A 23,775-nucleotide genomic window follows, 5' to 3' on the forward strand; every position below is an offset into this window, starting at 1 on the left:
TGCAGTTTATAGCACAAGTCACTTTCACAAAGGCTGCATATAAATAAGTAACAGAGGAGGGCCCCGCTCAATCACATATAGTATCAGGACAATGGGCAAGGAGCAGCCAGCCAGGTTTAAAAACACAAATCTTGTTCTTATCTGTGATGTAATATCCACGCATTGTATCTATGTGACCTCAACAATGCATAAGCTGATGATGATTTCATTTTTTTTTTTTCCCCTTGTCTCTCATTTCTTTAAAGCCAAAAAAACAAAAATGTTATGTAATTTCCCACCAACAGCGTTGGAGCACTTTGAAGAGATCGAGTGCTAATGTAGTGGTGATAATAAGTGTACCCCTGTGGTTTGATGAAATGGTCCAGCAGTGGTTGGCACATCTGTCTGGTCTGATCAAAGCTGTCAGAGTTAAGGTCTTAAACAGATACGCTATGATCTGCCAGGTACCCAACCAGCCCGTGCAAAAACTTTTTCTAAAGAGGGATTTATTCATCTGCCCCATGCTGAGCACTGAAATGGCCTGCCATCGCTTCGGACAACGGGTCATCTCCTCCCCCTTCTATGGGTAATGTGCAGTGCTACGTGCTCCCTTCTTGCTGGAAACATCAAAACAAAAAACAAAACACCTGATCTCTTTGACAGGCGGTGAAATCAATTGTAAAATCGCTGCAAGGAAGCAGCAGCTTTCAGGAACATTGAGGATTACTTGTGACTGCATCATTCATGCCGCCATCTGCTGAGAAATGTCTGCCATCTATGCCAAAGCAATCAAATGAATGAGACACATTTTCAAGGTGACAAAAACAGCAAAAGTAACTGACTTATGATCAGTCGTTAAAACTCCAGCTTTGAAGACACCACTTGGCAAAGTTTTGTCGACACAGAGGAGACTTTTGGCTTCTGACCTTCACGACTTCGCCGCCTTCCACCTTCATCAGCTGCCGGAGGTTCTGCTGCAAAAGGCTAGTGTTCGAGCGCCATTTCAACAGGCCAAGGAGGTCGACTAGAAAAAGAAAATAGACAGAAAAACAATTCATTATCACTATGCACAGTGTTCATCCTGCAAATGGGTGACAGAGTGTGAAGAGGACTGGAGTATCAGCATAAAATGATAATTAAGGCTGAACATATGAAGTTAATGAGAATTGGGGCCAGATGCCAATTTCCCAAATACTGTATTCGATCTTTTGCTTTAACTATGAAAATTAACATTAGAACAATAAGATGAATCACACAAAGGGGAGGCCTTGCTCAGACACACTTTTGGTAGATTATTAAATCAAGGGCTTGGGGAAAAAAGCAATTTGTAAAGGAATTGTTTATGCCAAATGCAAGGGAGTAAGAAAAATCTGTTTCTATATTTTCTATGGCTTATTAACCAAGCTTGTAAAGATCCCCTGCCTGCCTCAAATCCCAACCAACCGCTTTAAATGTGTACAATGAATGCAGCCACCGGCTCTGAAACCAGAATTCTTAAAAAAAAATGCAAACAAATGACACCTGCTGGCTCCAAAACAACGGTAACTGCAACAGAAGTATTACCCTCTCTAGTTTTCATTTTCCCTCAGATTTTTGAGTCATTGGCACAATTCATTACTTTTTCCAAAAAATTTCATATTTCAAAAGTCCTTTCTTGTGTAAAAAAAAAAAAAAAAAAAAAAAAACGGTCCCTACAGAAAAAAACTAAAAAGCTGAGGGCCAATTGCCAGGATTGAGGCATTTAAAAAGCAAGTAAGAGACATAGCATTAAACCATTCCTATACATTGTCTGTGCCTGTGGTTCCAAGCCTCCTCCTAGTGATAAAAAAAAAAAAATCTTGAAGTCCACACTCATGATTAATGCCAACATCAACAGCAGCTAAATTATACTTAATCATCTCCCAGAACAGGTTCACAAGCAGAAAATTGGTGTGGAAATCGGTGGTTAGTAAGTGCGTAAATATGCACGCGCATTGCCAGCAAGCCATTTCGTCTGCGGTGAAAACTGCTGCGGCTCCATCTCAGAAGACCAAGAGAGTGAATGTGAACGAAATGTATAAAAAAAAGATTGAAAAAAAAAAATAAAAATGAAATCATCTGTCAGCAGGTCGCACAATTGTATATGCGCTCTTTCAAGAATGGTTTTCTTTTTTCCTGCAAATTTATAAACTGCAGAAAAATCTGTCAATGCAACACACATCTGTGTGTAACAGAAGTGTCTGATGCACTACGTCCTCACACTGACAAATAAAATGCTTTATGATTTTGTACTTGTGAGATTGGGACAACAGATTGGGAACTAACGATCTCAGCTCCGAACGTCTCGGGCCTTTTTAGAACCGCTGTCCCCAGCAGCTCGCTCTCTCTCTCTCTCTCTCTCTCTCTCTCTCTCTCCGTTCACCATGCCTGATTGGCCACTGGGACAGCCAGTCAGGCATGGTAACACAATGATGGATGCCTATCATCTGCAAACGTGACAACCTATCAAGGTTCTGTTACAAGATCCCCTCTAAACTACAAAGTATCATCCTCCACAGGAAGACATAGATTTGGAAATTGAAGGTTTAGCACCTTGGAGACACAAATCGAGCACAATGAGTATAAATCATCAGACAGCTTTGTCCCCATACTGTTAGAGGCCAAACTGCCTTTAGAACACAAGACCTTAAGGCACAAAACCTTTTTTTTTTTTTTTTTTTCTTTTACAACAAAAAACATCTGCTTGAGAATAGCTGACTCCGGAGGAAAGAACATTTAAAAGAAAGACGGTAGATGGAGAGTGGCGGAATAATTGATAATCAACAAAATAGATCATAACTGCACATGAGAAATGGAAGACCAGATTAATATTTCAGAATCTGTTTACAAGGCCTTTTACCTTGTAAAATCCCTTGATTTGATTTTGCAGACACAAACATTAAATAGCGTTCTCTTTTCTGCATAATAGCAGCAGTATGTATGCATTTGTATGCAATCATGAAGTTTAAAAGTGCAACGCAGTGTCTAAAGAGCAGATTCACATAAGATTTTAACATTAATTCCTAACTTTCAAACTGCTTTATTCATATTTAAAGCCAAGGACGGAATGATAGGTTAAAAAGTTTCACTGGGCCAGGTTCTTTCATATCTCTGCCGTCATCGGATCTGCCGTTTTTCTCCAGCCTCCGTTTAGTGAAGCACAATGCAAATACCCAGGGAAGAGCCGGCAGCCACTTCACACAAGCTTGCAGCGCTGGGAGACCGACGGCATAAATCCAGCTTAATTAAAAAGCATGTTTCATCTCAGCAGTGGGGATCAGCGATGAGGTGTCATGTGTATAAAGCAACCGGTCTGTTACAAGGAGCATTCAAGTGCTTCTTTTTGTTCCTTTGCACAAGTAAGTCTTTGTGATAAACCTCTTGGGAGCAACGAGTTAAACTGAGATGACTATGAACAGAGTCAACGATGAAGAAGTTTATATACTCTTCCAATGAAAATTAGTGGTCATCTTTACTAAAAATCTATTTCTACAACTATCACGCAAGGGAGAAAAACTAAAATTGACAAAGGTTCAATGTGATCTTCAAATTGCTCGTTTCATCCAACTAACAGTCCAAAAAACAAACCAATTAATAAAGGAATAATTTATTAATTTACCATGCCCTTTTATTACAGTAAGAAAGTGTGTTGAATTTCAGTACATCAGCTCTGTTTTGCCCTGTTTAAAAGGAATTATCCTTGAGCTTTCGATGACATATCATGTGACCAACACCTACCTCTCTGTTAAATCAAATCGATGTGCAGTGACCAGGCTGTCCGATTCCCTTGTACCTTGTGATCCAGTGCAAATTACCACCTCAACGAGCCAGGTAAATATCAGCAGTGCTGCTGTACAGGAATGAATCCACTCGCCAAGAGCCATTTCAGATGTGCATTAATCTAACAGACACTGAGCTTCCGATTTTTTTTTCTCAAAAGAGCGGTTAAGTTGGAGTTTCTAGGATGTAATGAAAATTGGAATATTTTGCATTGTGATTTCCTTCTTTAAAAACAGTAGACTTGAGAAGAAGGTGGGATTTGCTCTAAAACTTGAATGAATGAAACTCGCAGGTCCTTCCACGTCCCTCTCTGCTGTGCTTCAGCAGTGCTCTTAAACACCCATAGGATATCCACATTCAGGCTCGTAACCACGGTAATTGTATGAGTGGCAGTGACTGGTACCTTTTTTTTTTTTTTTTTTTTAAACCTCAGGTAGTACTGGAAAGAGAGACGAGATTTTATTTTCTTAGCCGTTTCAGGTATTTCTGCCAATGCAGAGAGATCATTGACAACAACACGTTCATACATTGCTGGCCTGTTCTACGCAACGATATTGCACGTCAGACTGAAAAAAAAAAATTGACCTTATGCATTATATCTTACTTGATAAAAGTCTAATCAAATGTAAATGACAAACTGCACAGATACCATGGCTCCCTCCATCACGGTGGTGGGTATGTGTGAATAGAACTGTGAGGAACATTAATGTCAAAATGCCCCATGTCAGAATGACAGAATAGAGTAATTTTAACAGATGGATTAACCCATTAATGTTTTCATGTCTTAAAGTAGTCAAGAGGCACACCACTGATGTCAAGGTGGACAAATGGGGATGAGGAATGGTGCTGATTGATATTATCCTTCTAGAATACTGCAAACTACACATCTATACTACAGCTGAGGCAACTGTTTCAGACACTAATTTTATATGTCTACCAAGATTCAGCAGTGTGGGAAGGCTCTGCTACTATAACTGAGACTTTTCATTGATTGACATCACCACCCCCTGAGCAGAGTAGGAGGGTACTCACTCAATTGTATTTAGATGACAACTTACAGCAGACTGAACTTAACAAGTCTCAGTGGGAACATGGCTGCAAGATCATGGAACTGCCCCCGCTTTCACATTATGTTAAAAAGCACTTTCATACAAGGGACCCAACTGAGTTCCACTCTAAAGGTCCACAGCAACCTCATTACTGTTGCTTTATGAACACTTGTGGTGCAGGTTATTGGTGCAATTTGCAGGAGAGTAACAATGAAGAATTTGTTTTTCTTCCATGCATGCCTGATTAGACAGAAGATTTTTGCTGCAACTTGATAAAAGGCCCCTGCATTACTATGATTGCTGGTATAGAAGAGATAACACACATTAGAACGGGAGGAAAAACAATCACGAGTTTTGAAAACGTTGGTTAATGAGACTAACAACTACGTGCTGTATCCTAAGATTGTGTGTTCATCAAACTGGCATTAACAAACCAACAATAAAGAGTCACTTGAATGTTCTTCATACACATTATTATTCACTCTGCTCTTTCTTGGCTGTTTAAAATTATCTTTATTATACCATGAAAAAGAAGTGAGGGCAGTGCTCTGGGTAAGTAAAACAATTCCTTTCAATTCAAGTTAAAGTTAGCCTTTGGTGAATTTGGTGATGACTTGGTGAAGTGCTGTGAGGAACTAGAAAGGCTTTATTTGGGCTCTAATTAAATGTGGTCACTCAGTCCGGCAGACAAAAAAAAAAAAAAAAAAACGCACACCCAACACATCAAGTGAGGGAAAAAAGCAAAGCAGAGAGGGAGAATTTGACCGCTTAGACAGTCCACACTGAGACAACCACAATGTTATGAACACACCCTGGAAATGCCAGCACTTCCAAGAGGGTTTAGACTGATGCCTGTAAGGATTTATAAACATGTCTGAAGGCTGGTGGAAACACAAGACGCCAAAATCCTTAATCCACGAGCCAAAGGGCAGAGATGGGGATTTCTTTAGCTTAGTATGTGTAGATCTTCTCAGAAACATGGGGAACACTGGTGCCAGGCTGACAGCCGTAAACAGAGCAGTGCTGTGGGTTGCTCAGCAGAGATGGAGTGAAATCTACCAACTGAGAATGAATGACATAAGGAGAGCTGAGAAAACTAAAGTAGGTCAGAGTGAGTAAAGGATCGAGGAAAACCCTTCTCAGTGTCCAAAATGTATGCAGAAACGTATAAAGAAATTGTAAAAAAAAAAAAAAAAAAAAACAGGCTGTAGACAACAAGAGACACTGGAGCTCTTTACTTTCAATGATGTACGGCTGCTGTTCACATTATCTGACTCTCAAAGTCAGACGCTGTGTCCCAAAGCTGGTTTCTAAATCTAAGGTCTACCAGGCTAAAAAAAAAAAAACAACAACATAAAAAAACAAAAAAAAGAAAAAAATCTATTTGCCTGGAGTCAGTGTGAACAATCACTTCATAACAGTAGACTCTCCATCAAGCTGGAATTGTCTGCTTTTCTGGGCTCAACAAAAGCAAACAAAGAATGGCCAGGATTTGTTAACATGTTTACAAATTGAATCCTCAAACCAATAAAGCATGAACCTATCCATCCATTTACACACCTGCCTATCTACTTGTAAACCTTTAAAGACGGAGAGTATAATGAGCAGCTTCACACAGGACGACTGTAAAGAGAACATGGGAATAAATCAGGAAACAGAAAATAAGGACAAATATACATCAATATAATCTACAAAGTTAGCTTCATACGCTCTCCTGGAAGAATTTTCAGTGCATCAAGCTGAAAGAAATATAGCCGAGCATCTGCAACCTACAGTTGCTTACAACACATTCAAGTCATCATGCAACACAGGCATAATTCAAACTTCGGAGAGGGGTCTGTTGGGTAAGAGTAAAATGCAGGAGGAAATTCATACAATTGTGAATAGAAGCGATTACCGTTCTGTGTCAGCTTGGTGGAGCACACCAGGGTGGAGATCTGGAAGGAGTCTTTGCTAATGGTGCAGTTCCCCAGGTTCTGGGTGCTTTTCCCAGTGGTTGAGTAGCCCTTCTCTTCCAGCTCCACCTTAGTGGAGGGTAGGTTTAAGTAGAGAGAGGAGTCCTCCAGCTTCTTTGCTTCTGCCTGGATTTCAAGGATAATAATAATAAAAAAAATAATAATAATAACCATCCAACGTACGTGTTGAAGAAAAGTTTTATGTTCTTTCTACTGAAGTGGGTTCTTTGTAATTAATATATTCAAGAAAAATGTATTTTCAAACAGCAGCCTTGACTGAGGACAGGGCTTACTTTTCCTACCTTCACTTTTCATTTTACATAAATGGACACCAGAACACAAAGGTACCAGTTTGTCAGGGATTTTAATTGAAATGTAATTCAGTTACACTGTGAAGGCAGAAGCACACCAACACCACAATTTCCCAACAATGGCAGTGAAAGCATGAGAATACCGTGACAGCTGCTACTAAGGTTGGCCAGTTTCATGGAAGTGTGGCAACCTGTAACAGAGCTTGCTTCTAACTTTGCGAAGGGACACTTGTCACACTTACCTTGTACACGATGAGATCGTGCTCACCGTCCCTCAGAGTGGTCCCATCGTACCTCATCAGCTTCACGAAAGACAGAGCAAATATCTTCTCCGATTTATCTTTGGCTGTGGGATGAGAAAAAGAGACATATGAGGAAACAGAAAAACGGCTAGCCCGGAGGGGATGTTGATGATTATCCACAAAAGTGTTCACTTGTTTTTGGTGCAAATGTGCAAACCAACAGATCGAATCTCACACAAGCATACAGCATGTTTATATGAACGGCGTGCAGCGTCAGGAAATCTTCAGGAAAGCAGATTCCACTGCAGAAAACAACGCAGCACTGCTGATTTTACAGAGCATGAACAAACTAGTAGACTGATAAAGCACATCGTCTCAGCACCACAGGCCCTGCGTCAGCTCCAGAGTAGGCAAAATAAGCTGCTGTTCCCAGCAGTTCTTATGTCTTTAATAAAGTTATGTTTGTGCACCTTTTCTTTTTTTCCTTAAATCACGCAGGCACACATGCTATTAAGACATCTTTGTTGTATATATATATGAAAAACTGTGCAGGACAGAAAGCAAAGGCAGGTGCAAATACAAGCAAACATATCCGGCTTTTGATGGGAATCTCTATAGAAAAATATGCTACAATCTCTAGAAATAACATGAAAGCCGCCAGGTTTGAATGTAGGTATCTTGTGTCCACTTGTTGTCAACATGTGAAATAAACATGAGCTGCAGCTGTGAACAGTTTGTAGAAACCAACAATAAAGGAGAAAAGGTGTGTGTTGCTTGTATGCACATGCTAAGAGTATTCAAGGGGAAGCACTTCATAAACGAGGAAGAGATTTATGATGCGGCCTATAACCAAGAGCTTGGATAGGTCCACATATCATCATCTTGTATCAACAAGCTCAAATTTACGTGCAGAGAGACATGATTCATCCAAGTATATATCCCGTTCTACATAAATCCCCTCATTGGTTTGCTGCCTGCAACCTTGCCTGTAAATAATTGCTGGGCTGACAGAAAACAGTGCAGGGAAAACATCGTACACATGCCACCAACGAATGTTTCAGTGTCTTCCTGATGAGAAAACGAGAACCGAAACACTGCATTTCAGGGGAAAATGTCACTTTCAGGACAGGGCTACGTCTTTAAGCCAAAAAAAAGTCAAGTTTCTGTGACGATTTAGCAGACTTACAAAACTCTCAGATGTGCTGTCACTTCATATCTGTGTTGAGTGTACTCTGCCACATTTAAAAGCCCTGCTCACCAGGTAGCGGCTTGATGACAGATGAAAAAGGAGGGAAAAGATGACGGCGATATTTTACAGCCGAGGCAGCGTTTGTGATAGCAGCCATCTGTCTGATGAAGCCTGGCAGTGTTAGAGTGCGAGGCTGAGGCACTGTGTTAGAGCTGGCCTATTTCTCAACCAGGGGCCTGAGATACTGAGCACATGAGCTCCACTAGTGGCCTTGATGAGCAGCTCTGTCACTCTGCGTTTCCACGAAAAGTTCAGCACTTGCTAGGAGCACAGCAGGGGAAGCAGGAAGGACACGGAAAGACGAGAGCAGAAACAAGCATTTCAAAGGCCTGGCAGACAGCCTATGCTCTGCTTTCTTCAGGGTGGGAAAGAACTTTAGCCAACAAAATGTAAACATGATATTCCAAGCTAGCTGCACTCGGGTCTATCAAGGTGGGATAGAACCTAGATCAAGCAACAAGCACATTTATAAATCCCCAAGTAAATCAAATTGTGGTCAATGTTCGAATTATTTCTATGTCTGCATATGGGGATATGTTCGCTTCGAACACAATCAGATCCAAACTAAGATGAAAGGCTAAGTCTGACACACAGTGACAGGGAGGATAAATTGCATCAGCGAGCATTTCTGTCCAACATTCATTGTGAATGTAAAAGGTGCCTCCAGCAAGAGTACTGATGTAACTCTTCAGACAGTGGTGATGTTCACAAACACCAATAATCTATTCACGTGTCTGGGTTTCATGTGGTCCCTTTAGACACAGGTTAATATGAAACGGCGTTTCCGCATATCCAAAATAAATCCAGCCACTGCACCGTCTAACATATGCTTGTACTGTCACATTTCAGAAACAAGTTCAAGTTTGACAGCATCAGCATGCTCCTGCAGTGCCAGGGTCACTTGAGGTGAGCTTCTAGAGTAACCGTTGCAGCCAGATAAAAGCAAATAACAGAGTTTCAAAAAAGCCTCCTAACAGCATTAGTCTCCACAGAAGCAAGGTGTCAAGCATGACAAGAAGGCTCTCCAAGTGGATTATAAACCAGCGCTGAGCCCTGGCAATTTCTTCCAAACCACCTGCATGTAGGTGAGAGGCAAACACAGCTGGGAGATTTCGGAACTAGATGACAACAACAGCTGCAGGTTAGGGAGGGAGTACACTTTCCTGGGATAATATCTTACAACTTCTAGGTTTTGTTAACATCCAGCGCTCATTGCTGCTCTTATTCTTCAAAAAACACTTCCCCTGCAATACTACTGCTGTAGGGAGGGTCTGGCCATGTGGCAGACAGATGAGAAGGCAATTTTATGCCAGGCTTCCCTGCCCTTTACACTCTCAAAATGAAAAGAAAAGTAGTCAAAAAAAAAAAAAAAGGGACATACAACACTGGCTGCATTCAATTAAACACCAGCCTCCATAAATAAAGTTTCCTCAGGCATTTTTCAGGCAGCTGTAGTCTCCAACAAGGCACTCCATGAGGCTGCTTTGTGCAGGGGCAGACAAATACCTCTGATTAATGTGACAAAGGGTGAGCGTCATTATTTATCACAACATAGCATATCTGCTTGGAATGGATATCATCCATAATATTTGCTTTAGATAGATTAGCAGCCAATTGTACAGCTGGTCGTCAGCAAAACTGATTATTCACAAGCTGACATTTATACTCACAATCCTGTGATGAGCGGTGACGGAAGGTGAACCTCAAATGGCTCCGGTTCACGTCTTCAATAGGAATAGCAACCTGAGATAAGGGACAGAACGGAGCAGTGTGACATTCATGCTCAGGAAAACACACTTTCAGCGAGCCAACACCAAGTTGCTTCATGTGACATGATTTGAAGTAGACGAGTATAAAACCAACAATCCAATTTTGTTAGCGTACTCTCACACATGTGCCCGCTGGTCATATGCACATCAGTGAGTAATCAGCTGTTGAGAAATTCCACAATTAAGAAGAACCCTCAAAAAAAAAAAAACGCTTTAGAAAAGATGCGGATATTTGTTTGTAATCCTCCCCAGAACAGCTGCCAAGAGAGCAAAGAAAAAAATATTTGCTGAAAGAGAAATCAAGTTGCTCGTTGCTAAGGCCGAAGCCAAACAGCAGCTGTTGTTTATTTAGTCAGCTCAGTTATGTCGAGTCACCAAAAAACCTGTCGCGGCACACAGACGAGACACATCTACTACTTTAGGAGAGACAGAAACAGAGCACAGCAGAACTTTCACCTTTGAACACCTACATTGAAAGCATCATTGGTGATGCAGCTTTTGTTGACTTGTCCAAAGGCACTGAATGTATTTGGGCCCAGGAAAATGACAGCATCCAAACATGGATGGCATAATCCAGCTCAGTGAAGGCTGGGAAATGCCTGATATGGCTCTGAAATCTCACACTAGAAAGTGCTGGTGACCGATGACCGGTGAAGACTTGGATCTGCATCAAAATAGCTTTCATGCAGTTTCTGCAACGCAGGTTCCAAATCTAACAGGATCTCTTTTGGGAAGTGGTATCTGCTTAGAAGCCTCTCTGTGCTCTTACCAAGCAGATCACAATGCTCTCTGAGGACTCACTCTTACTGACAGGTGCGCTGTTTGAAAAATCGTCTGGTTACATCAGCTCAGCCGTGATGTGTTTTCAAATACCCGTCTGTCACAAGTGTCAAGCTACATGTCTGTTTCAAACCAAACAGGATGCCTAACTCGGTAATTATTGATTTCAGGAAATATAGAAATGCAGTAGTGAGATTTCATGGGGCAACACCAGCAATTTTTTTTTAAATCCCATCTGTAGTTTCTCTATTCTAACAGTATCATGTGTGCATAAGCATGGTCAGAGTCCTGTTTATTTTGACACTCATTACGAGAGAGTTGACAGATGAGGTGCCCAGGACTTTTCATTCATGTTCCTATTTTCTCTTTTATTTAAGTCTGAATTGTTGATAAACACTGTGGTCTTTGCACACAGATTTCTATTGAACGAGAACTTCATCACTTGCAACCATGCAAAGTATTTATTTGCAACTGACAGATCGACCATCTATGTGTATTGCATGTTCACGCACACACACACACTCATTAGCCCAGTAGCATGCTCGCTAAGCAGTTGTTGTGTTGTCCTGTGGTTTAAGGTCATTTGTATCCACAGTTGTATTATGTGATTGCTGCTGCTTGTGCTTTTTTGTTTGTTTGTGTGTGTGTGTGTGTGTGTGTGTGTGTGTGTGTGTGTGTGTGTGTGTTCTCTGCTTGTCTGCCTACAGGTGCTCCTGGTGCCTCTAAGGCTGGATTCCCCAAAAAGGCCGTGGATTGCCTTCAGTTTTGTTTTTACAGGTGTAGCAGCTGGTTGTCTGATTTTTCATTGTTTTCTATGATTGTTTCTTCCTTTTTCTGTTCCTTTTTTTTTTTTCTTTGCTCTCCATCTTTCCTTCTCCCCCGGTCCGGTTCGGCACTATCACATGTTAAGTATTGTAACAAAAATGAATAAATAAATAAGCAGTTGATGGGCATCAAGGGGAGCTTTACATTCATAAAGCCTCCCTTGGCATAGCAAATGTGTTTGGCATAAACGGTATTCAGATTACAATTCTGCTGCCATAATGCTGGACAAAAACAAAAAAAAAAAAAAAAGAAGTTACTGGTAAAAAAAAAAAAAAAAAAAGTGCTGTATAGACTAATGAATTCAACTGTATTGTTGCATTGCAGTCATGGAGGAAATTAATGGCAAAGAGAGTTCGTAATTAAGTAAAGGTAAGCAGACACACCCACCTTTACTGTTTCAAACCACCGTGGCTGCTTTACTTGATAGTAGATGACAGACTTGTACTCATTGATTCCTTCGTCACCAGCTCCAGGGAAGATCACATTCTGGATGGAAAGGAAGAAAACACATCGAGCAATCAAATAAAACTGGTCATTCCGTTAGACTGGCTCAGATTTAAGTTTGTTGAAAGTAGCAAAGTGATAATGTTTGATGCATAAACATTCAGTCAAAACATTATCACGCTCACCACATGCGGAAAATTGACGAGCACTTCATATCATAAAGTACATTCCCTCAGGTCGAAAGCCTTACTCTGGCAAAACGGTCTTTTAAAAAAGAAGTCTGGATGCACTTTATGCACGAGCACCTGTGTGTTGGCTGCCAATCTCATGAAAGTACTGAGGAATAAAGAAATTAGAAATTAATTATTTAAAAAAGAGCTGCAGGGGCTCCCATGTAGCGAGACATAAAGGGAAGTAGGGTGCGGAAAAAGCAGACCAGCTGGTGCAGATGGCTCCAACCGTTTAAATTGGTTTCCCTACTGGGTCCCCCTGCGTCTCTACAACAGGTCATGGTGTGTATGGAAAATATTAGGTGCCACACTAAGGAAGTTGGCACGAAGGATGGAGTGACAGCGGGTGGCACACATGCCTTGTTTTCTATCAATCTGTGCTCCGCCAGCCTACCTCTTTCCTCCCACTACTCCAGCTGACTCCCTGGCCTGCTAGTCTACCACTGCTGAAATACTCCTACACTAATGGTTTCTGACAACCAGCAATTAAGAGGAATAACAGACCCAGTCTCCCCCAGCTGTGCTGAGTAGATAGTGAAGGGACATATTTGCTAGATTTAGCAAACCCCCCTAAGAGGCCAGGATTCCAGACAGCTTCAAATTTTGGGGAACAGGATGGTGAGGTCTAGCTGTGGATGAAAAGGGCTTTCTAGAGTTGTGCTAATATGTCGAGGTCAGTGTCTCTCATCCCTAATCCTTTGTAACACACACAAAAAAAGGAGGAAAGATGACAGTGTCTTGAGGCAGGAAGAGAGAGAAAGGAAGGTGGTACAGATGGTAAACGGCCTAAGAAAAAGAGAGAAACACCCAGAGAGAGAGAGCCACGAAAAGTAAAACAACAAAGTAAACATACTGCAAAAACTTGCATCAACATGAGCATATTCAAGTGACTAGTATTACAGGGACTTTTTAGCGTTATTGCATACCTAATTCAAGATTTTCAAAGGCAATATAAGGATTGGGGATTATTAAAATGCAACATTCAATTATCAAAGGTCTTTCTGAAACTGCATCAGACACTAAAGTGACAGATGAGAAGCAACACTGCCTCGTATCTCCACACAAGAATTTCCTTTCAGCCCTTTAAAACCCAGGAGGGAAGAGGGAGAATTCAACCAATTAGCACTGATCTGTGGGAGGCTGAACAGACAAGATGCAGAACTTCTATCAAAAGTTTTGAGTGGAGGAGTTCCAGTACCGCAACAGCAGGAAAACCGCGATTCTACGCAACTTCATTCATTTTGACTGTTGTCACCGACTCCAGTCAATACATCCCATGTGTTCTGGCAACCTTGAAAACAGTTCTGTATGAAATTCTTCTGCCAACTTGGACTGGCAGGGAAAAATTCTTTTATGTGACTCAGGTCTTTAAAGCCGTTTTTGTTTGGATATTTTTTTAAAGTGACACACCTGTTAGTTTTGCTATCAGAACCAAAAATAAGCTATCCAACTGGCACCAGTCTGACAGGGAAAATCAGGTGTGTCCCGGCATGTACATACAAACAATATGGGTAAGGCTAAAATAAACACGGCATAGTTGCAGGCAGCTGCTTAAATAGACTTAAAGACATTCAAGTTCTAAGTCTACAGTATATCATTGGGAAACAGAAAAACACTCCAGAGCACTAACTGAAGGCCAATATCTTCTGCGTTTTATCTGCTAGCAAGAAAATTCTGGCGCGATATACAAGACATTGCAACGACAACGAAAAGTACAACAGATCTATTTTTTTGGTTTTATGATGTGAAAAAATATTTACTCCATATGCAGATAACGTACCATGTGACAGAAGTCACTAATTTGCACTTCAGAACTGCATTTTAAGTATAACCGCCAGCTATTTTTACACTTCCTCTGCCTGCTGGGCCAAATCATTGACAAAGCCTCTCAATTTAGGACTAATGAGTATAAATGACGCAGCCATGGGTAAAAGAGCCCTCTCCCGATTCACTGTTTGCAGGAAGACTACTTACAACAAGCTATATCTTTCATCTCGAATCACTTCTAAACTCCAATTACAAAGAATGCTTACACGACTGCATTAGGTACCTTAATTAAGTGCAAACAAGATCACTGCAAAAATCACATAAACCTCAACAACGACAACTCCAAAGTGAGGCTAAATTATTAAGATGGCAAACCGATGAAAGTGGCTTTACACCAGCATCGACCCATCGTTGATAAAGACGATGGGTCTATTTTTGGCTGATTTCCATGCGTACAAGGAATTCTATCACGACTTTTATCACGACTGTGTGCAGCAAAGGCAGGATACAGAACAGGCCATTCAAATCCGAAAAAGATATGAGGCTTCATGTTTGGGAAGTACAGCAGCATTCCACAAACTTCTCAAGTTGGAGAGATTTCTGTTGGAAAACCTGATTTGTTTTTTTTATTAAATCACTCACAAACAAACTGGCACTCGGCTTTGCTATTGATCATGTCTTGTAGTCCTATACTCCTTTCATCCCTTTCTGACAGCAAGTAGATTTTAGTAATAGTACATTTACATCATGACTGACTAAGTAAAAACGATGCCAACTGCCAAAAGATCTTCTTGGCAGCAGGTAAAAAAGCATTACGAATCTTATATCTGGCTTCTTTATAAAATAGTGTTTAACATCTGTACACCTAGAACGAATGATCTAATCCATGTGGCTACAAAAAGGAACTGGGAGAGAAACGCAGAGAGAAAAAGAAGCACTGAACATTCACTTATATGCGAGCCCTCTTCCAACATGCTCCTCGTATCTAACCACACAAAAACCTCTCATATCCCCCATTAACTCATGGACGATGCAGAATATAAGTTGAAGTCAAGAGGGAGAGTCAATAATTAAACATGAGAGAAAGAGGGTCACTGAGACTCGAGATGAAACAAAAGCTTCATTAGGGCATTAGACACTGTTGGGTTGGCGCATGATTAAAAAAGTAGAACTCCAGAGTGAAAGTCCATTTCACATTCTCCGACTCGCAAATTGGCAGCCACCAAAACGATTTTATAATTATTTGTGTGTTTCTCTTTAGATTTCGTAGAGACTTTTAGTGCAATTCATGGTACGAAGCTACAAACTTGGATGCCAGAACTTTTCATGAAGGGAGACAACACGGTACTGGTAATGTATGGCTTAAATTAAAGTTAGTTCATTGCTGAACAACCTCAAAATATAGTTGATTAACCTGCAATGAGAGCTTCAAATAAAGCTTGGGTCTGTCACAATGATATGGCTGATTCTTATAGTGGTTAGGTAAATTTTGGGAAACTTAATCACGCACAAAGCACCAATATTGCAGTCTATCATCACTGACAGGCTGCAGAGGCATACAGTATGGCCTGTGTATCACACTGCTTTATAGAAGTCCTGGGCAGTTAAGCAGCGTGCTGAGCTGTGTGAGATTAAAGAAAGCTGGGTAAATCACAGACTGTCTGAAAGACCGATTGGTTACAGCTCTTGTGCCCTGAATGCTGAGAGGGAGCTGAGCCTGAAAAATACCAGACATCACTACAGAGAGTGCCACTCAGTCATACCTCGAGTTTCTTGCCGTCCTCGTCAAAAACTGACATGGTCACCTCCACGTTTTTGGGAGTCGTCTTACTCCCCTTGTCAAAATCCCCCAGAACCAGAGTCACGTAGATGTCGTTTCGCACGTCACCTTTAGCAAATAGAAAGGAAAAAAAAAAAAAAAAAAAAAAAAGAAATTAGAAATCCGAGGTTCTCCAAAGCTTCACAGAGCTCATGATTTATCTTTCGGAGGCAAAAAATATACATTTTCACAGCAGTTATTTCTTTGATTTAGCCCATTAAAAACTATGGTCTCATCAACACTTTTAAAAACATTCAGTAAAGTACTTTGTCTAAATTTCCAGTCACTCTTGATTGTATGAAATACTCAGAAAAGAAAGTTTAAAATATTTATTTATTCTATTTTTTTAATTCTCCACCTGGCATAATTATCTCCGGAAAGCCCATTTTTCGAGCCACAGCTGTTGATCGATCCACAAGGTGAGGGAAGTCCTTCCTTATCTGATGGATGTCTCCAGGAAGCAGCTTCAGAGTCACCCAAAGACCTGGTGATGCAATGAAGGGTGGGGGTGGGGGCGAGATAACATAATGAGAGGACAGCGCAAAAGAGAACTGCCCCAGGAGAACACTACAAAAATAGATTTCTCCAACCGATATCCGCTGGTAGTTGTCAACGTGACATTTAACGGCTCGAGGGCAAGACAATAAATAAAAGCTACCTGAAGGGATTAGATGAGGCAAACATAATAACTAAGAGCACAAGTGCTTTTCTAATGCACAATTCAAAATGGGGTGAAGGACGGTGTGCATAACACAAGCAACTAAAGCTTCAAAGCTATGACAATCACTGAAAAATCATTGAAAAAAAAAATAATAATAATCTAATTCATTCATTGAGTCCTGATGGTAGTGCCTATACTAACGTGCTCAGATACAGAGTACAATCGTAGACATCCAAGGTAGCCTAAACAAAACTTGGTGATGCTGTTATCCAAAGAAAAAAAAAAACACTAAATTAAACCGTACAATCGCAGGGGAAAAAAAGAGCATTAAAGAAACTCACTGCACAATAACAGAAAATTGTGAACCCGATATAGTTTATTCTAACAGTGTATTTCTGTACAAGGTATTACAGCATATGTCAGTGGAATTACTGGGTTTTTATGGAATTTTACAGAACACCTAATTTTGCTTCTAAATTCTACACTCCCTACATATTAAGAAAAATAAGAACCAGCAGGAGGCAGCTTCAACAAAAAATAAATAAAAAAATACTGTTTTTTGCCGATAAGTTACAGTCATCTGTTTTTGGTTATCCAACTGCATTAACCGTTAATTTACACAAAAGGGATTCATTTTGAGCTACAATTTACAGTAATTAGAAGAAAGAAAACAGTAAAATACTGTTGTATATCCACAGCTAATTTTCAGCAGCAGGAATCGCTCCTTTTGGCAATTCAACAATTACCCAAATACACCAGACTATCTTTGCAAGCCCGCTTTATTTTCAATAGGAGAATAAGTGAAATTTATAGCACAGCACAATTTAAGCTGCAAGGATTTCCCAGACCTAAACTGCACTTGGAAAACCTGAGACTGCAAATTTCAGACAAAACGGTGGTTCTGAATGATTCTAAAACAAAAGTCCTGAAGGGGATTTTCACGGGTCATATTTCTTAACAGTCTCACACCAGTAAATGCTCTGCTTCTCTCCTGTTTGGAGGGAAAGCTTCTCGTCTCTACTGGGAGTTGGGCGGTAAAGTAGCTTCAGCTTTGTAAGCACATTTCAAAAGGTGGAATCCCTCCCTCTTAATATTCTCTCAGCAAAGGACAACAAAGCAGTAAGGTGTCGTAATTTCGAACAAGACGTGCATAACCAAAGCATCCAATTAACGCAGCGTGTGGTGCGCTCATTGACAGGCCAACAAAAAAAGCGGCCTTTGTTGACCTCCGACAGGCTTTATTCGCGTTCACTTTGCAGGCCCTGAATTACTATGAGTAACACATCCCCCACTTACCAAGCTGGAAGGCTTTTGATATGCGAGCACGTATATCAGTACTTCACTGTTGTTTCCAGTGTGGGTCGGAGCAGACCTGACATTTATCAAAGAACATCTTCATCAGGCATGATAATACCATGGAGACTGTAATGTCTTCCCCCTCCTCCCAGCACCAACAATCCCTGAGATGGCTGAGATTGTTCCTCCAACTCAGATGTCAAATTATCGATAAGAGTTTGCGCTTGCAGAAGACTCACCAGCTTATTTAGCAGATGGATTACTCAAGATAAAGTAGTCATGGAAACATGAGCAACTGTATATGGTATGAGCACTTATTTAAACACGGCTTAAAATAACAAATCATTATTTTTTTTGGCGTAATAGGGACAGTTCCACTGCCCTGCCTGTATGTTGGGGTTGATAGCACAGATCTCAAATTAAATAGATGAACAATAAACAGTATGTGTAATGTTCCCATTGCAATTTGTATTTTTCTTTTGAGGATTTTGCAGTACCGAGTAGAGACCAATCGCATTGAAAATGGGAGCTGACAATGGAAGCAGTTCTATTATAAATCCCTGGTGAAGTAGAGGGTTGCTAATGAGAAGCTAATGAAAAGTACATACCCAGTGCAGTTTTCCTTCAATTAATTCTATGGAACTAATTGAACTCGATAGAAAACTGAGGAATGCTAAACAAAATATATATCAGCGATTTTTAAGATTAGAAATAAAAATAAAAAGATTGTTATGGCATTATGAGCGTCTTGCGTCTCCTCCCGATTTACCGTCAAAGAACTAATTATGACACAATCGCCTGATCAAAATTAGCTGAGCTGATTGCATTTTTGCATCGATAGTCGCCCCTTAACTTGAAATGAAAGTTGGAAGACGGGAACAGAAATGACCGACTTTTCCATTGCTATTTTCACATAGTTCAACAGCTCAAACGGTTTGTCTTCATGAGCTCAACCTGTATTATATAACTGACTTGCAAAATGCGACATGAGTGTTATGGGTTGCTTGTGGAACGTGGAGCACAAAGATGTTGGTCAATTAGGCGCTAATATGAAAATATTAACTGGTAGACAAAGAACAGAAAGAGACACTCTCTGCAAAGAAATCTTTGTAAATACTGGCATTATAAATTTTCTACTCAAATGAAATGGATGTGGCAGCTCTGCCGACTGCAGTGTAATTTAACCATTTAAAAGCCAACTTGAAAGCATAACAGACTATATTTTTCAGTTACTTTTAGGTAAGAGGGGGGGCGGTGATTGAATGTAGGTCAAGTGGGATTTCATTCAATAAAAAAACTAAATATAGAAATAGAAAGGTAATCCCAATCAGTCATATGAAAAGTACAGACAGTGGGAACACACATTATGTTAAAATGGGCCTTACCTTTGTAATAACTATTCTCCCCCAGCTGCCATTGATCGATTTGGCTACATCATTTATAGAAATCTTTTCAAATATGAAAATCTGGTTTTATATTTAAATTTAATTCTAACAAACTGATAGCTTTTTCTGACAACACACAGACGAGTTTGGTCCCACGTCCCCGCTTCCTGTGTGTGAACCTTGCGCCATACCTTGGCCTTTGTGATTGACCTCTTTGGCGGTGATAACTTTGTTGATGACTGTCTGGAGGAAGTCGTTCTCCCCCGCCACCCTGGGTGAAAAACGTGAGATGTTCAGCTGCTTGTGGCGAATGGCATCATCCAACGCTAGCCTGCAGTACGCACACAACAGGCAAACACCAGAGAGGCGACAAGATGGCAGAAACAAAGGAGGAGGGTGAGGAGGAGTGGGGCAGGAAGGGCCACAAAGTGATGGTTGTAAGGAGGGGAGTGAGATGAAGGAGAGACAGGGAGAGAGAGACACACCAAAGAGTGATGCGAGTACCATGACAGACACAAAGCCACTTGTTAGCAGTTAACAGTTAGTCAGGATGGGTAATGAAAGAAACAGAGAAAACGTCACTTAGGAAATTAAGCCTTTTCAGCATATATAGAGCCACTGAATCAGCGAAAAAGTTTGACCCGCAGTTGGTCTTGAAGGGTTTTCAAATCGGAAAACTTAAAATCTCCAAAGCCTGTCACTCTGCTTTGAGTGAGACAAACACTAAAGTTTAAGTGGTTTGTACTCCTTAAGGCTTCATGTGTAGCAAGTAACAAACTCAATGAAACAACCGACACAGAGAGTAAAACAAAAAAAGCAGCGGATGTAATCTGGGAAGCACTGCAGAGTGCAGTGAATAGAGATGGGATCTGCAGTGCAGACGTTTCCTTAAAAGCAAGAGAAGAGAATGGAGGAAAATACAGTAGTGATGTCAGCATGGAGGAGGCAATTATTATCTTTGGGACTTTTTGTCTGTCTTCAGGGCCTCAAACTTTGGTCCAAAGACAATCCAAGCAAAAAAAAAAAAATAGAAGCAAAAACAAAAGATGTTAACACTTGAAGGACAAGAGGCACAAGACAGGCTTTCGCTCAGGGCCTTTAAATATTGTGGATTTGGATACAGACTGGCCAACAAAGGAAACACTGGCACAGTGACTTTTTAAAGTTAATTCTGATCTCATGCAGGATTATAAATAGTCCATTTAAGAAATGATCAAATTAATAAAAACAAAATGTCGGAACTTATCACACACACACACAAAGGTAACTTCTTCAGATGAACGGCCACGTAAAACAGAGACGAGCAGTAAAATCCACACATGTTAGACTATGATGGATCATAGGTCACTCTTATGATCAATCATCTCAACATGTCCAAAAAGTTTCTGCAACTGCATCATTTAAAACTGACAGCGATTAGGTTGGTTCAGACTTAAAACCTGTAAGTAATGTTCAGTAAAAACCTCCAACCACGCCAGCAAGATTTTGATCCATATGGCCCATTTCTCAAAGCCATTTCCATTCTCTGAATGGCTCTTTTACTCAGAGCTTCTGCTGGCCTTAAAAACACATGCAAGCATGTAAAGCGTGGAAATTACATTTCAAAACTTACTGAGTAGCTAATATTCACATTTGGGCATAAGTTACAACCTACTCCTTGACCTCAAACTGGAAGGCTTTAGTTTCCATAATTAACACTCGCAGATAAAACCTTTAAGTGAGCTAATCTGCCAGAATCTGAAGCATTTTCAATTATGCAGGAATTTTTTTTTTACTCCGACTCTGCGCCATCACAAAAAAAGGTGGCAGTGAATGAGATTTCCTTAACTGAGCCATGTGGCAACAGGAGGGTGCTACTGTCTTAAGACCAAGCCAAGTTGATGTCAAAGATTTAAATCTTAAAAAAAAAAAGTTTTAGTGCTGCTCTACGAGTCGTACATATTGTACATTTTCAGAATAAGCAAAGTACGTGCAGGAGAATGAATGGATGGGATTCATTTTGTGCTGCAGCACAATGCACTTACGGTTGAAATGGGATAAAGTGTTGCTTGTCTTCATCGTCCATTTTGCCCGTTATGATGTCAGTGACATCCATTACTGTGGGGAAAAAAAAAACAAAAAAAAACAGAGGGTGCGTTAAAACATTCTCAGGGCCTGCAGAGAGCAGCATAGCTATATAAAAAGGTAGGTACAAGTACACGGTAAAAGACTAGTGAGGGGACGAAAGCAGCTCCAGCTGTTGCCAACTTTTCATGGATGACCCGCAATTAAAAGAAATATGTATAATCACAGGAGAAACCTTTTGTCATAACAGAAATATTAGAAGGGAAGTCTTTTGAAGTTAAAACACAACGATGAAACATAAATTCAGATTTCTTCACATCTTACTGCGGTAATGTCAATTTGACACCGAGGGCCTCAAGTGAAAATGCACTTGGATTTGAGTTCATAAATAGTTTACAGAGCTATCAAACAATATCAAGACGGCATCACTGTGATGATGCACTCTGTCATCCGACGGTGTAATTGATGTCACGCTGCTACGAAAGTGTCTACTCCTATGCCGAAACATGAGAGGCGTCAATAAAACAGGAGGCGAGTTCCTGATTGTGTTCGTTATGTATAGGTTACATATTTACTAAACTCCCCGAGGCTAAAGGTCGTGAATAAAAAGCCCACTGTAATTGTGGCGAAAACAAGAAAAATCTCAATAATCAGGCTTTTCCTTCGTCCTGCGTGTTGTGGCAATAATGATGTCTAAAGATAGGCCATCATAACTCTGTCTAAGACTGTCATCATTTACCTAACCTTCCTTCAAGTGGCACTGGGTGAAAAAAAAAAAAGGACATCGAGAGACATAATTTTCTCTGTTGGATAACTGTGGGCAAAGTGCCAGTCTAATTAGTTTACTATATGCCTGGAAGCTTGCCAACTGGAGATAAAGCAAACAGTAATTCTTCCCAATCAGCTCTGAACTGGTTTGTTTTTCCACAGACGGTCACTTTAGAGCAGCGTCATGACGTCACTTAAAACATTTTAAAATATCTGGAACATCCATCTAGTTTATGCATTTCTGTAGTGCAGAGACAGTTCATCTACACAGTTGGTCACATTTTCTCTGCATGCTGATGTTTTACCACAGGGCGATGTTACAAACTCCGGTGTAAACAGTCGGGGTGTGTGAACGCTCCCTAAAGCTCCGGCTTTGTTAGATGCTTTATGAACGGTCCTACAAACGGGATTTCTTTCAAGCAGATTCTATAAATGCCAACTGGTGATATCAAAACACCAGACAATGTTTTCGAATTAAGTTCCAAATGCTGTTCATGAGTTCCGTTTTAGAAATGGGACTGCACATGGCGCGCAGTGGGCAAAATTCACAAACACCGACTGGCAACTGTAGGAAAATGAGAGGAATAATGAGCTGATATTGTTCCAATGCTGCTTTGATTACATGGTGATGCAGAGGCTCTGTTTTCTGTTTTGTTTTTTTGTTTTGTTTTTTTAAATATGGTGGTCATGAAGAGTTAGTTGGTCTTCATCACACCATCCCATGACGTAAACCGTCAAAGACTTGGTGCCATTGTAGCACCAGTTTTGCTCGATTCTAGATTCTGAGGTTTTGCAGTTGAAACAGAATGAAGTTGCACCAAGTTAGGCACCGACTCCAGACCAGCTCTGAAAGCTTTAGAGAAAAAGAGACCACTGTGATCAAAATAGAGCCAGGGCTCAATTCTGAGAAAAATCCTGTATCTTGGACAATAAATAAATAAATTTTACCTGCCACTCCAAAAGGTCTTCTCAGACCCGAGGTCAGCTTCTTGGTGTTGTTGTCTCGTAGCTCCATGCGCCCCACTCTGACAATCTGACAGACAAAGCTAATCTTCTCTCTCTTCAAGTCTTCGCTCCCCAAGTCCTGAAGAGTGAAAAATAGAAGAAAAAAAAAAAGTTCTGAAGGACAGCCAATGCCGGTGCCTCAACACAATGACTTACTGCAAATCTCAAGCAATCACAATCAGAAATCTGGTCAAAAACACTTTTGCATTTAAATGTCCTAATAGCTTTCCTCTAGGCCACAGCAGAGCGACTTGTGATCCAAAACCGATCGATTAACAAAACGTTCAACTGTGAAGATGAGATTGTACAAAGGACAAACATTTTACCACAAACTTCTTGAGTCACAACTGGAATTATGTCTACAAATAAATATTTTGTG

At 40.5% G+C, this 23,775-nt stretch overlaps 1 protein-coding gene across 2 annotated transcripts in view; it reads right to left on the minus strand.

Annotated features, from left to right (window-relative positions):
• dock1 (dedicator of cytokinesis 1) overlaps positions 1 to 23,775 on the minus strand; it is a 189,502-nt gene that overhangs the window by 132,257 nt on the left and 33,470 nt on the right. Inside the window, exons 10-19 of one of the 2 annotated variants that reach the window (XM_075457886.1) lie at positions 23,340 to 23,475; positions 21,584 to 21,656; positions 19,751 to 19,830; positions 16,576 to 16,701; positions 16,162 to 16,286; positions 12,345 to 12,443; positions 10,254 to 10,326; positions 7,335 to 7,438; positions 6,724 to 6,907; positions 906 to 1,003 (exon numbers count right to left, since the gene is read on the minus strand). In XM_075457886.1, coding sequence (XP_075314001.1) covers positions 906 to 1,003; positions 6,724 to 6,907; positions 7,335 to 7,438; positions 10,254 to 10,326; positions 12,345 to 12,443; positions 16,162 to 16,286; positions 16,576 to 16,701; positions 19,751 to 19,830; positions 21,584 to 21,656; positions 23,340 to 23,475 — 1,098 coding nt within the window. Of the gene's footprint in view, positions 1 to 905; positions 1,004 to 6,723; positions 6,908 to 7,334; positions 7,439 to 10,253; positions 10,327 to 12,344; positions 12,444 to 16,161; positions 16,287 to 16,575; positions 16,702 to 19,750; positions 19,891 to 21,583; positions 21,657 to 23,339; positions 23,476 to 23,775 lie in introns of both variants that reach the window. The other variant, XM_075457885.1, reaches the window with a different exon arrangement.

This window comes from Odontesthes bonariensis, chromosome 23 (genome assembly GCF_027942865.1).
Source record: "Odontesthes bonariensis isolate fOdoBon6 chromosome 23, fOdoBon6.hap1, whole genome shotgun sequence".
NCBI lineage: Eukaryota > Metazoa > Chordata > Actinopteri > Atheriniformes > Atherinopsidae > Odontesthes > Odontesthes bonariensis.